At 40.2% G+C, this 13,814-nt stretch overlaps 1 protein-coding gene across 1 annotated transcript in view; it reads right to left on the bottom strand.

Moving 5' to 3' along the window:
* Positions 1-464: 464 nt before the first annotated feature.
* The window catches only part of LOC126335046 (uncharacterized), a 209,240-nt gene continuing 195,890 nt past the window's right edge, over positions 465-13,814 (bottom strand). Inside the window, exon 3 of the mRNA XM_049997917.1 lies at positions 465-3,786. Coding sequence (XP_049853874.1) covers positions 3,641-3,786 — 146 coding nt within the window. The 3' untranslated portion in view covers positions 465-3,640. The remainder of the gene's footprint in view (positions 3,787-13,814) is intronic.

Raw genomic sequence — 13,814 nt, 5'->3', positions numbered from 1 at the left:
TGTAATTATGAACAAACTGACAAAATGCTATGCATCAACTTAACCATAATAAAATTGTATTTCCAGGTACATTAAACTATGATTCAGCAGTTTGTAAAGAACCTTTACATGTATGTAAATCCTTCAAAAGCAATTACAGTACTCATTGAGCAGACTTACTAAAACCAATGAGTATATTAGTAATATATGTGGTAAAGACAAAGGTTGGTTGCATGAGTAGTAACATTAGAGAGATCTTTCAGAATATGCTAAAAGTATCACAGATAGACAAATAATTTCTCTGGAACTTTTACTGATAGCAAAGAGTTTAACGACAGAAATAAAATTATGGTGAATTCATAGGCAGTAGTTGTCGTACCTAAAGTGGAGCACTACATTATGTTTAATTGTCCCTCGTATATTTGATCTGTTTATTGAAAATTTTTGTTATATTTATTTTGTAGATGAATGTCAAGTTTCTGGGAAAAAATTTGCTACTAACAATAATCCACAGAAGAAGGAAACGGAATCAGTAAGAATATGATACACCATAAGTTTAAAGCACCATCTCTTTATTAAAAAGTTTGCTATAATTCTATTTTTCTTTTTTGTAACAGTTTCCTCTGAATACATTCTATACTTATTAATCATTAATAGACACCATTTATATATAAATGCACCTCATGTAAGCTTGATGGGTAGCATTAATGAAAACATTAACTCAATAACCCGTATTATTGATGTAATCATGTATAGCTACTCTGAAAAACAACATTAAAATTGTTTTCTATTTCAGAATGTCACAATGAATTTCGTTTACAGTGAAAATAATTAGTAGTCACATTGCACTTCCAATACCCTGTGAATGTATTTCAACTACTTTTAATCTGTTACATGATTCCTTGATGAACTGTCATAGCTGGGAGGGTTTTTTCATTATGGGAAGTGACAAACTCTGATTGTAATGTTAAGTATGAGAAAAAGATTTCATTTCATCCATGGATCTTTCTATTGTTTATATAATGGTATAAAACTCTGCAGTGGTAGCCTCATGGTTGTAGATCGAAGTTACAAGATGTGTATAAGAAGATGTGTTACACAAATAGAATAATATACACAGACTATTCTCTATTTTTATGGTCCCTAATTTAATCACCTCTGTTAACAAAATATATTTAAAGTAGTCAGATTACTGACTGCTTATAAACTTTATTCTTGTGTTTATTTTATGCAGTTTAATAATAATTTTATTTAGGAATTCAACAACTTCTCAAACTTTTATAAGAAATTGTTTACAACATTGTTACATATTAAAATTCTACAAATTGAGGTAATCTTACAGACCGGTGTATTAAAATATTTTCTTATAACTACAAAACTTTGTTTCTACATAACTTTCTCGAGCACAGTACTTGCAAGAAGACACACATTGACATAGAAGAACATACTAAATTGACTATATACTCAGTTAAGAGAGGAAAATAACGGTTAGAAAAATTAGTATTATTACGAGGGGAAAATGTACAAATGTCTGTGGCGTTTTTAGAGACAATTATACTTCCACTTATGGCTAGTCCGTTATTGAGCTGTATTTCACATTATTTTAATTTACACTGAAAGTAACTATCCCCATAAGAGAAGTCTGCAGTGATTAATGTTAGTATTTGGGTTTCACCAGATGTCCTGAAGGCTTTAGTAGACCTTCTGTTACTTCACTCTTGTTTATTTATCACACAGTACAGTCACTATTTTAAATTCTTCTGAAGTACCTGAAATTAGTCTCGCTTTTTCATCACTGGAATTGTTTGATATTTATTATAAACAATCGGCTGTCACTTATTTCACTAGAATTTACTTTTATCTGGCTACTCTTCTGTTTCAGTAACATGTGACGAGCTGTATATTATAGTTACAATAACCTATCAGGTCCCAAAAAATAAATGGCATATGAGGAAAAGGTTACTTAGTAGATGCCAGTGACCAAAATAATACGCCTTTTCTGTATATTTCTTAAATTACAGACAAAAGACAAAAGGTGTCTAAAATACTAGGGCTGTTAATACCACAATTTCTATGCAATTTTCTAAACGTAAAATACTGTACTACTTAAAATACATGTCTCGAGTACTACTTGGGAACAAGGTAGTTCATTCTTGTATTTTATGAATATTACTGTTCGAAATAACAAACTGAACTGGTCTGTAAGAATACGACGTATTGTTTAGTTGATTTAGATATAAGGATGTGAGATATAGTAGGCTATAACTAATGGTATGAATAATCCTTAAAAGAACAGAAAATTATAACAACGATGGTACTTGAATTTATCCAGACAGTTTCGAAGTTTGCTGAAAAGTAAATAGTGAAATTCGTAGTCATTGACAAATGCCATTCGAATCGGGAAGATGAAATAAAAAGAGTGGGGAAGATTTAAAGGCGAGTCTCGCCCCATTAGTAATAAGAATAATTTTTGGATATTGTGTTATGGTTGTTAATTCTGTATTGACAGTGATTCAGTGAACATAACTTATCAGCGAGAATAGTGCTTTGGAATGAAATTAGTGCGTATAATTGTAGATGATAGAAGCTATCGTCTAGTGGTAGAAGTGAATAGAATGTTTGAATGAAAGAAACCATTCAAAACTGGCACGAAACGAACTGTGGACTTAAATGGTAGATTTTGATTATCTGTTTGTTGAATTACCTTCCTGGTTATTTCATGTTGCACGAAATTCTGGCTGAATTTATGGCTCGATAGGTCAAATGGAAATAATGATTTGGTATGCATGTAAGCCAGATTTTTATTTGCTTCTTTCTCATTACTCTGTGTTTCAATATAGTTAAGTGTCCACAGATTTATGCAATAATAGAGATTTGGTGTGCAGCTTTATGCTAATGAGCTACTCCAGTGTCAAAATGCTTCTATGTAGCTGCATCACTTTAAATCCACCTCAGTTAATGTACAGTATTTTGCCTCAGTGCAGCAACATTACAGGTTATCAGTAGAGATGTGCCAAAACAAATGCGAAATGAGGCGTCGCATGGGATGTGGATTGATGCATACAGTGATGGAATGACTGTTTAGGAATTGAGATGATAAGTTGTGGACTGGTGTGGACTGAAATGCGAGTAACGTCTGTAGCAGTGTACACACTCTCTGCAGGTGTATCACATCTGCTTTACGCTGTTGTGAGGAGCTTCACGTGACCATGATCGTTTTAGTTCTTCTCGTAATCATTTGTGAGGCCCAACACTTGTTCAAAATCTATGCTCTCGCAGTAGGTAGGTACCGGTGAAGAGACTTGCTAGAGCCGTCATCTCAGAAGCTGACTAGAGTGGTAGAGTGGCGGAGTGCCGAGTCGCGTCAGGTGTCAAGACGTGCCCTGGAGAGACAGTCCCAGCAGGTGCAACTGCGGAAACAGGTGGAGGCCCTTCAGGCAGCCCGAGACACGAGGGCGGGTGAGGTGGAGCGCCGCGGCGGCGGCGGCGACGGTGTGGTGGGGGCGGCGGCGGCGGCGAGCCGCGCGGCGGTGCGCGCGCACATGACGCAGCGCCGCGCGCCCAGGTAGGCGCCGGGCCCGGGGCCGACGCCGACGCCGGCGCCGCCGACGCCCAGGAGCAGCGGCCCGGCCCGCGAGCAGCGGTCCCGGGCGCGGCGGGCCTAGGCGCTCACGTAGAACTCGCGCCGCTTGCGGCACTTCTCGCGCACGATGTAGCACAGCGCCATCGAAATCAGCACCGCGATCGTCACGCCCATGCCGATGCTCACCCATATGATGGCCTCGTTGATGCCCGAGTGGCTGCGGCCTGCAACACGGCACGTCGCGTTCTACATCCAGTGCAGTGGTCTCACTGACAGGGACACGAGTGCGTAATTTACGAAAGAAACAATAGCTTCACTTCAGTATTGGACAGAAAGGTTCTTAGTTGTCACTGAGACATTAGACGTTGAGGTGTTCATTATAGCACCGACTGCTATACTAGGTGCAAGTAAATTCCCTTTACAGACTATCAGCACTTGTACAGGGGACTGAACCAGTTAAATCTTCCATAGCAACTCATGTCCAGAAACTTTCCGTTTTCCCACTACACGCAAAATACCTCCATACACGTTGCTGTCTCACTCCTGCTGCTTGTCATCTGGGCCTGCTGACAAGCCGGCTAGCGTAGCCGAGCGGTTCTAGGTGCTTCAGTCTGGAACCGCGCGACCGCTACGGTCGCATGTCCGAATACTGCCTCGGGCATGGATGAAGTGTGATGTCCTTAGGTTGGTTAGGTTTAAGTAGTTCTAAGTTCTTTGGGACTGATGACCTCAGATGTTAAGTCCCATAGTGCTCAGAGCCATTTGAACCATTTAGAACCTGCTCACATAGATACGGTCTCTCCACATCACACTCCAGTGTACACTTTCACCAATCCCTGGTTGACCAACCTCCGCTCCAGCAATAACCCGCGGCAGTGGGCCTTCTTCAGATGCCCCAACTCTCGTAAATCGAGGGTTTCACGCCACCCCAAAGGCAGTAGTCAATTACTTTCAAGTCGGAACAATGTGCAAGCCAAGCAATGTGGTCATCACGATCTATCAACTGTTGCCCAAAATCGCTAGTCCACATGATCTAATATCATACGTGAAAAATGAGATGTTGCACCGTGGTGCTAGAACGATTTGCTTTTAATACATGTTATGGCGCATCTTACAAAAGCCCACGCAGTATGGTTCAAATGGCTCTGAGCACTATGGGACTTAACATCTGAGGTCATCAGCCCCTAGAACATAGAACTATTTAAACCTAACTAACCTAAGGACGTCACACACATCCATGCCCGAGGCAGGATTCGAACCTGCGATTGTAGCGGTCGCCCGATTCCAGACTGAAGCGCCTAGAACCGCTCGGCCACACCAGCCGGCTCCCATACAGTATACCATCAAGGAATTGCAAGTACGTGGTACCTGTGAGAAGTGATGAGAGAAGGTTTGGCTCAGTCGCACGTCAAACCATGAGAACTTCTCATATATACAGACTGTACCGTTCCTGAAATCCACAGAGATGGCCGCACGTGGATATTAATTACCACATATACGACAGTTTTGGAAACTGAGAGCACTTTCCCTATTGCACTTCGCTTCATCCATGGAATGTATCCACCATGGGAAGCTGTGCTAGTCCACACAACCGTACAAAAACCCACTGCAGAACTGGGCTCGTGACGCAGAATTCTGTGACTGCCTTTCCTTTACCTTCTATGGGTTTACAGGCGCAGCTGCTGCACGTACAGAACACACGGTACAGTTTAATCATCCACATTCCGTCTACTTACTACATTTCTGGTACTCGCCACTGCACGGAGTACATCCTCTTCAAACCCAGGTATGCGCAAACAAGGAGAGCTAGGGATTCTGGCGATGTGAAAAACTCTCTGCATACATCTGACAAGCAACCCTCCCAATGCACTGAGCTTCGCTCTACAATAACATCACATCGTGAACTTTGAAAAGATTTCCAACAGCCAAGACCACTTGTAAAGTATTTATTTAGAAGACCGGTTTCGATACGACTGTGTTACCATCATTTTGTATGACATGATACAATGCACAGATGATGAAGTATATTTGGTTACACCTTCTGTAAAACTATTACCCTGTCAATTCGTTCCTGTCCTTACAGATCTGAAGATGGTGACATAGTGTTACCGAAACTGATCGTCTAAATAAATACTTTACTAGCCATCTTGGCTGCTTCGAATTTTTATGGAGTTCATTACACCACAGATCGCTCCAAATTTGAGCATGTCAGGAATATAAACGTCATGTTTTAGATTCCTCAAAACTGTGGTTCACTATAGTCCAAAGCAACATACTAAAAACGAAATCTACACACAGCTTGTATTTTTTACTCTACTGAATGGTAACTAGCGTACCGTACTGCAATAAACAAAGCCCATGACCACAACACCAACTCAGTTCTCTTTGGCCATATCACAAACTCAACTGAATGGCACGTAAACAAACCACTAGTGGACATGAACAGGTGATCGTGAATGATGTATTTAATATCCTAGTCAGTGGAACCGAAAATGCAGGAGATTTGAAAGTGTACAGTGATATTTTGCATTTAGCGGGAAAACAGTACACTTCTTGGCAGTAGTTCCTATACTAAACTTAACCATCTTGCTCCTCACTAGAAATCCTCGAAGTGTGCAATGGTAGTTTAGTTACAGCCCGTATTAAATGAAAAGACTGATATTATAATCATATCCGTAAGTGAGGACTAATAATGAGCTAAAACTGGCAGCTGTAATAACTGCAACGGTGCCACGGAAGGAAGCGAACGATGATAATGGTTTAACATCACGTCTACAACAGATGGCGGACACTCGCTCGGAAGTAGAAATGAATGGGGACAGAAAATGGACTGAGTTTCTGTTTTCGCCATTGTCAAATGTCTAACAGTCAGATGTTTCACCACTCTCCTGCTCCATTCATTATGTAGGCTTGGAATATAAGATATGTTAAATCTCCCCAATGATGGACTGGAACAGCAGAAGTTTATGAACGACTTGTCAGGAATGTCAGGCATCTATCTTCTAATTTTCCATAGCAATATTAAAAGGATGTGATGGTTACATTTTCCTCATAACATAAGTTGGGCATCAGTTTATGGAAACGACGATACTCCATTATCAGGAGAAGTACAGAGTGAAATATATGAAATGCTCAAAGATAACTGTTGGCTCAAATGGAAGAACCGTAGGAATATTTTAAAACTCAGTTAAAAAATCCTGACCACAATAAAATATTTATTGACATTGGTGACCGGTTCCTGTCAGAATGTGACCATCCTCAGACCATATACAGCATGGAGCAGGTGGTGGCTGTTAATGGAGCAGGTATCTGGGATCCACGAATGTCAGATGCCACGATACCAGCTTCATTAACCACCACCGCCTGCTCCATGGTGTGTATTACATTACATTAATACTTGTTCCATAGATCGTGTAGATCACGAATATGACATTTCGAAATGATGTGGAACATGTCAGATTAACATAATACTTCTTCAGATGATATAATTAATTTGTTTAAATTACTACATCATATCTAAAAGTTCATCTACTGAGTAGAAGGACTTGTCATTAAGAAATTCTTTAAATTTTTTAACATGTGATTGGCTGTCTGTTACACTTTTAATGCTATTTGGTAAACGACCAAAGACTTTTTGGCAGCATAGTTCGCTCCCTTCTGTGCCAAAGTTCGATTAATCTGGAATAATGCAGACCATCCTTCATTCTAATATTGTAGCTGTGCACTTTGCTGCTATTTTTGAGCTGGGATGCATTTTTCATAACAAATTTCAAAACTGAATATATGTGTTTTGAAGGTACTGTCAATATTCCTAGTTCCTTAAATAGATGTGTGTAAGGTGCTCTTGGGTGAGCTGCACCTATTGTTCTGATGAAATAAAGGCTTTTGTGCAATGAATGCTTTTTCTTTTAATGAAAGTAGTGAATGAAAATAGGATAGTATGCTAATTTATTGATATGTTTACCATCAACCCTAATAGCATAAGTAGCGGAACTCAAACATTTCAGAAGGTCATCAATGTGTTTCTTCCTATTCAATTTCTCATCAATGGACACACCCAAAATTTTTAAATATTCTGCCTCAGCAACAAACATCTGTTCGAAGTCTATACTTCTCAATGGTGTTAAACTGTTTACTGTAAAGAACTGTAGATACTGTGTTTTCGCAGAAAGTACAGAGTGTCCATTTGCAGACAACCATTTAATAACTTTCTGAAAGATATTATTTACGATTTCCTCATCTAACTCTTGTTTTTGGGGTGTGATTACTACACTTATATCATCAATAAAAACAAGTAGCTTTGCATGTGTATGAGTATAATGAGGCAAGTCATTCATATAAAATAGGAACAAAAACGATCTCAAGATTGAATCCTCCCAATTAGAGGACTACCTGTATTGTTAATTTCAACCTTCTGCGTTCTCCCAGTTAAATATGAAGTAAACTATTCGTGCACCGTCCCAATCATACCACAAAACTCAGGCTTATCCAGTCGACTTTAACGATTCACATAGTCAAGAGCCTCTGAGAGACCACAAAAAATTCCAGCTGTTTGATGTTCGGTTATTCAGAGCATTTAGCATTTGACCAGTGATAGTATGTATAGCGTTTTCTGCTGAAAAGCCTTTCTGAAAACCAAACTGATATATTGTCAGTACTTAATTTTTACAAACATGTGAAGCTACTCCAGAATTCGTTACTTTTTCAAGTCTTTTGATAAGCTGTCACAAGTGAGAAGAATCTAAATACAAATTAAAACTGCAGATTCCTTGCAAAGTCTCTACGACAAACTGGTAAGCACTGTACCAGTTTCATTACATAAATGGGTTATTACCAGTACCTTTAGATTTCGTCTTTGTACAGGGAACTTAAAAATGCAGGCTCGACATCTGCAAATGTGGTGTCATAACAGTGAATTTTCCTGCTAGTTGACAAGATATCTAAGCTCACTTTTTCCGAGGTATGATGTGGTGATGCCCTCTTCATTGAACTGAAGAGAATAACATGGTGCTGTGAGTGATTGATAGGGTTGAGATTTAGTACAGATGTTAATGTTTCGCAAAAAGAAAAGCTCTTTTTCTATTCCTGGCTCCGTGATATGAATTTATTAATCAAACTTACACAAAAATATTTTGTCTGAAATAAGTCATGATGGCTTTAAATGGTTACGAAATAGTATTTCATGTGAATCGTGAAGGCAGTATACCCAGTTTTTACAGACTCAGTTTCAAGGACATCCCCATATGTGAAGCAAACACTAGTCATAAAATAACGAAACAGTAAACACTATAAAATTGTTGTTTGTTTCTCGTTTTGTACTTTTCCTGTATCTACATTTAGATCTGCAAGAGAGCTAATGGGTTGTAGCGTACATAAATTATCACTGAGTTGGCGTTATAGAGTAGTGCTCATTACACTGAAAAACTTTCGGTTCAGAACTTCCTCCCCACCAAAGTAAGGAAACCATTAACGATACTGAAACATTGATTATTTTGTAAAATGTGAGTTTTGCAACAGAAAAATATTTTTTTGAATTCTGGATGTGGACCTCAACGCGATGTCTGGCAATTGTGACCAGGGCAAACTGACCCTTCTTACTCTGATGTTACAGTAATTAGTCTTTAAGGCAACACACTAAAACGTATTTCCAATAACTACGTACCAATCGGGTATCAGGCCTTAAATCTGTTTCGGCTGGTCCTCTGCTGCATACGTAGCAGTGTGAGGAGCGATCTACGACCGTGGCACAAGTGATCAGCAAGTCGGCAATCCATCTAACTGTTATTGCTGCTAGTAAACGAATCCTGACGTTCCCACTGGTTCTTTGTTCAGGCAGCTCCTCATACGTCCGAGCGGAGCTCTGTGGTCTCCGTTCCGGACCTTGCTATCTTGTAAAAGTTTTCGAAGCGTATGGAGAATCGGGCCCATGGTCTTCTGCACTGAAGACGGAGACGCTTATCATTCGATTACGGATGTCGTCTATTTACTTACATTTCCTCTTAACAGTTGTGTTCTCGACTGAAGGCCAGAACAAATGGCACGTCATTCTCAGCGAGGAACGTATGTTCGGAATTTCACACAACTCTATAAACAACGATTGCCAACGTTTTACTATGAATTTTCAGTTGTCGTAATGCTCCTAGTCTGATTCTAACCATGTGAAATATAACTGGATTCTATATTCGATCTCCTGTATGTATTTGTTTTCCTCTGGTGTTAGTTTTCGGCAATGATCTTGATGTTATCATAGATTGTGTTTTGTTATGTAACTGATATTAGTATAAACAAGAAGTAAGTGACTCTTGTTTAACTTAATCTGGATGTTTTCATTGTCACATTTCGTCTTTTGTTCTTTTATTACCATGACCTCGACGGTATATGAGATGGAAGTTACGTCGCGTACAGTGAATTTTGAGCAGTTACGTCCTACCCATCATCCGTGTATGCCATTGGTCGCACGCTTGAAATGTAGGTCAATATTTCCTCTGTAGTGTTTCTACAGTGCCTTACGTCTTCTCTATTTCCCTAATGCTCTGGATCAGTATATATGTCACGTTGAATTCATTGCTGATGCCTTTTATTTCCAAACAATGGGCAGAAACCAGCTTTATTGGTTCAAATGGCTCTGAGCGCAATGCAGCTTAACTTCGGAGGTCATCAGTCGCCTAGAACTTAGAACTAATTGAACCTAACTAACCTAAGGACATCACACACATCCATGCTCGAAGCAGGATTCGAACCTGCGACCGTAGCAGTCGCTCGGTTCCAGACTATAGCGCCTAGAACCTCAAGGCCACTCCGGCCGGCCCTGCTTTATTCATGTGTTTTTTAGATATCTTTCTTTTTGTTAAGCTTGACCACCACGTGCCGAGAGTAAGATTTTCACTCTGCAGTGGAGTGTACGCTGATATGAAACTTCCTGGCAGATTAAAACTGTGTGCCGGACCGACACTCGAACTCGAGACCTATGCCTTTCGCGGGATAGTGCTCTACCATCTATGCTACCCAAGCACGACTCACGCCCCGTCCTCGCAACTTTACATGTGACAGTACCTCGTCTCCTACCTTACAAACTTCACAGAAGCTTTCCTGCGAACCCTGCAGAATCAGCACTCCTGGAAGAAAGGATATTGCGGAGACATGGCTTAGCCACAGCCTGGGCGATGTTTCCAGAATGAGATTTTCACCCTGCAGCGGAGTGTACGCTGATATGAAACTTCCTGACAGATTAAAACTGTCTGCCGGACCGAGACTCGATCTCTGGACCTTTGCAAAAGGCCGCCACACAGTTTTAATCTGGCAGGATGTTTCATACTACGTACCATTTGAACTTTTTCATTTCGGGTTAACTCAGTAGAATACTTGTCAGTTCTAAAATAGATTTTGTTAGCTTTTCGGGCGCTGCAATATGCCTTTCTTCGTGATTTCGTTACGTAATATTTATTTGACACACGTGGTAAATTTCAGACATTTTGTTGCACTTTGAACTTCTGAAGTAATACAACATTTCTTCAAAAGCTGGGTTATAGCTCACCATCTCTTCCCGTAGCTGACGTCATCGACTGTTCCTCGAGTCCTGTAGAAATCGTCTCATCTATCATGATGCACCATTTCTAATTTCTGAGTTTTACACAGATCTTTGTAAGGCGGGCAGTTACAACCGTTAAACTTCATAATAAATTTTCTTTGGATACATTATTTCATTCTTAGGACGCTCCCCAACCTTTCTTATTAAAAAATTCCACCCAGTTTACCTTAAGTTGCGGTCTTAGCGTCGCTCTCTAGTGCTTCCCATCGTATGTCATCTTTCTTCCTGATAAAAACTCAGTCAATAACCATGCGAGTATGTTCAGGTTTTAGTATAGTGTCCCAAATGTCATGGATTCCACACGGATACGTTTATTGGATTGTTGCTCATTCAGCCCTACGGCCTCGACACATTTATTGGTAATAGGGTGAGTGATGGGTATGGGAGTAACAAAGCGTGGCCGAGAGGGAGTTGTTGGTTATTTATACCATATGTGTCTCGTTTTCACTCATTATATACGATTTTTCTCTCGTAGTGCGCCACCGCAATGTTCGTCCCGATGTCATATTTTACTTGTTTTGGCGATTTACCCTCTTCAGCGGTTTGGTTTGGCTACGAACATTGGCGGCCTCTGGTGCATTCTTTGCCAGTGTTGCGAGTTAAATTTTGATTCTCTTTTTCTGTTTAAATACCTTACATATAATCTTAAAAAAATTAAAAAATTTTGTAGAATTCTTGGAAAAACTTAAAAGATTGTAATAGTATTTTAATCATACGTATTACATGGGATACTCTCCTTCTTATGTAGTTCACCTGAGAATGCTGTTTTAATGCAGAAGAATCTGGTGTGATAATACACAAATCTCCAATTACAGTTGTCGTGCCGTTCAGTTAACTTGCATTCATTCTACGTTTCAGCATACTACATGTTTCAATGTTTCATTGCTCACTCTGATTTCCTTCCCGCAATCTATTTCTTTAGTAATTAAGTGCTATTGAAGGATTTAACTCATGTCAAATCAACTAATTCACTTCCAGTACATCTTTTAAACACGCAGTACAGCACTTGAAACTTGCACCGCAAATATTCCGGAAATGCAGAGGACTGAGGATGTACGGTTTCCACAGAATTGATTCGTAGTCAGCGGCTCTTATTGTAAGCCAGTCAACTCATTCTAATAATACAAATAAAATGTACTTCTGTGCAGTCATACACTTTTCTCAATGGAGCAACGAGTACTGATATTAACGAACTAAATCAGGGTAAATTAGAATATCAGTGGCGTTTGTTGCAGGGTTCTAGTGTGAGTAGTTTACGAGAAATCGTCATTTGCGAAAGTTCCCACAATGACACTTGTACAATGTCTGTGATAGCAACACTAACGAACAAGCCAAGTGGATACACTACTTACGTGGATTATGACTATAACGAGACCATCACAGGTTTTGTTCAAAATGAAAACCTGCAGCGGCGATACCCGCTTCTACTCTGATATGGAAGGCCTGCTGCACACGTGCTAGCATTGCAACGGAGATTTCCGAGCTGGTTGCAGTAATACGTACTTGCATGTCATTGGTTGTAATGTTCTTCTAGAGAGCGGCCAAGGTACAAGTCCTCTGCTTCCAATCCAATAATTTGGAAGCAGTTTGTGAAGACATGCTGTAGTACTTCCTGTACTATGGGCTGGCCAGTCATCATGTTGGTGCCTCATGTTCCACCTAGTTTGCAGAGGATCCGTGGAAGATGGCCTGTTAGGAGGCTGAGATACTTATGCACGTTCATTGTTCCGTCTATGAAAAAAGGGCCTTTGAGCTGATGGTTGACTACTCCACGTCGGAGGTTGACACCCCACGGACGCTGACGAAGGCAACAGACGTGACAAAGCCAACGTGCATTGTCAGCAGACCACACGTGCACGTTTCGGCGGTTTACCTGGCCGTGGTTGGTAAACGTCTGTCTTAATGCCCATGTACAGAAGCTAACAGGATTCTCATAAACATCTCCATCCAACTCTTGATGGACAGAGACGTGATACGGATGGAACCTATGTCGATGGAGAATGTGTAGGACACTTTCCTGACTCGTGCCCCTTCCTGATGCAATTGCATGGGAGCTAACAAGTGGAACAACGGCAACAGCAGGAAGAACATTAATTTCCCACTCATCTGTCGCCACTCATTTCCTTCTGTTACGCTGGTTAACTGTTATACTACCACTCGCACGTAACTGGTTGAAGAGGCTGACAAATAATTGCCGAGCTGGTTCACGTCTATTGAGATATCTTGCCGCATACACCGCACAAGAACCAAGTACATTCTTTCTACATTCTCTGTACACCATGAGCATGTTGGACTTTAAATGCCCTATTAACTTGCACTGACCACTCAGTACCTACTGCTTGGACTATCACACAGTAAATGACAAGCAAGTCGCAATTCAGGGAGCACACAAGCACACCGTAAACAAGCATAACAACATAGTATGTAGTAACTACACTGGCTGAACGGCATAAATAAGTGTCGGTTTGAAAACTCTCCAAAATGCGATATCTCGAAAACAACTCGCACTGGAATCCTGCAACCAACACCACTAGGATACTAATTTTCCTTACTTTTAGTTTGTTAATGCCAATAGGCATTGTTCCATTAAAAAATTGTATGCTTGCATTAAAAATACACATTCTAAGTACTGTTACAATCTGTTTATTGACTAACAATACGAAC

The sequence above is a fragment of the Schistocerca gregaria genome, chromosome 2 (genome assembly GCF_023897955.1).
Source record: "Schistocerca gregaria isolate iqSchGreg1 chromosome 2, iqSchGreg1.2, whole genome shotgun sequence".
NCBI classification, from domain to species: Eukaryota; Metazoa; Arthropoda; class Insecta; order Orthoptera; family Acrididae; genus Schistocerca; species Schistocerca gregaria.
The sequence above is the reverse complement of the archived record's forward strand: the minus strand, read 5'-3'. Positions and strand labels throughout refer to the sequence as shown.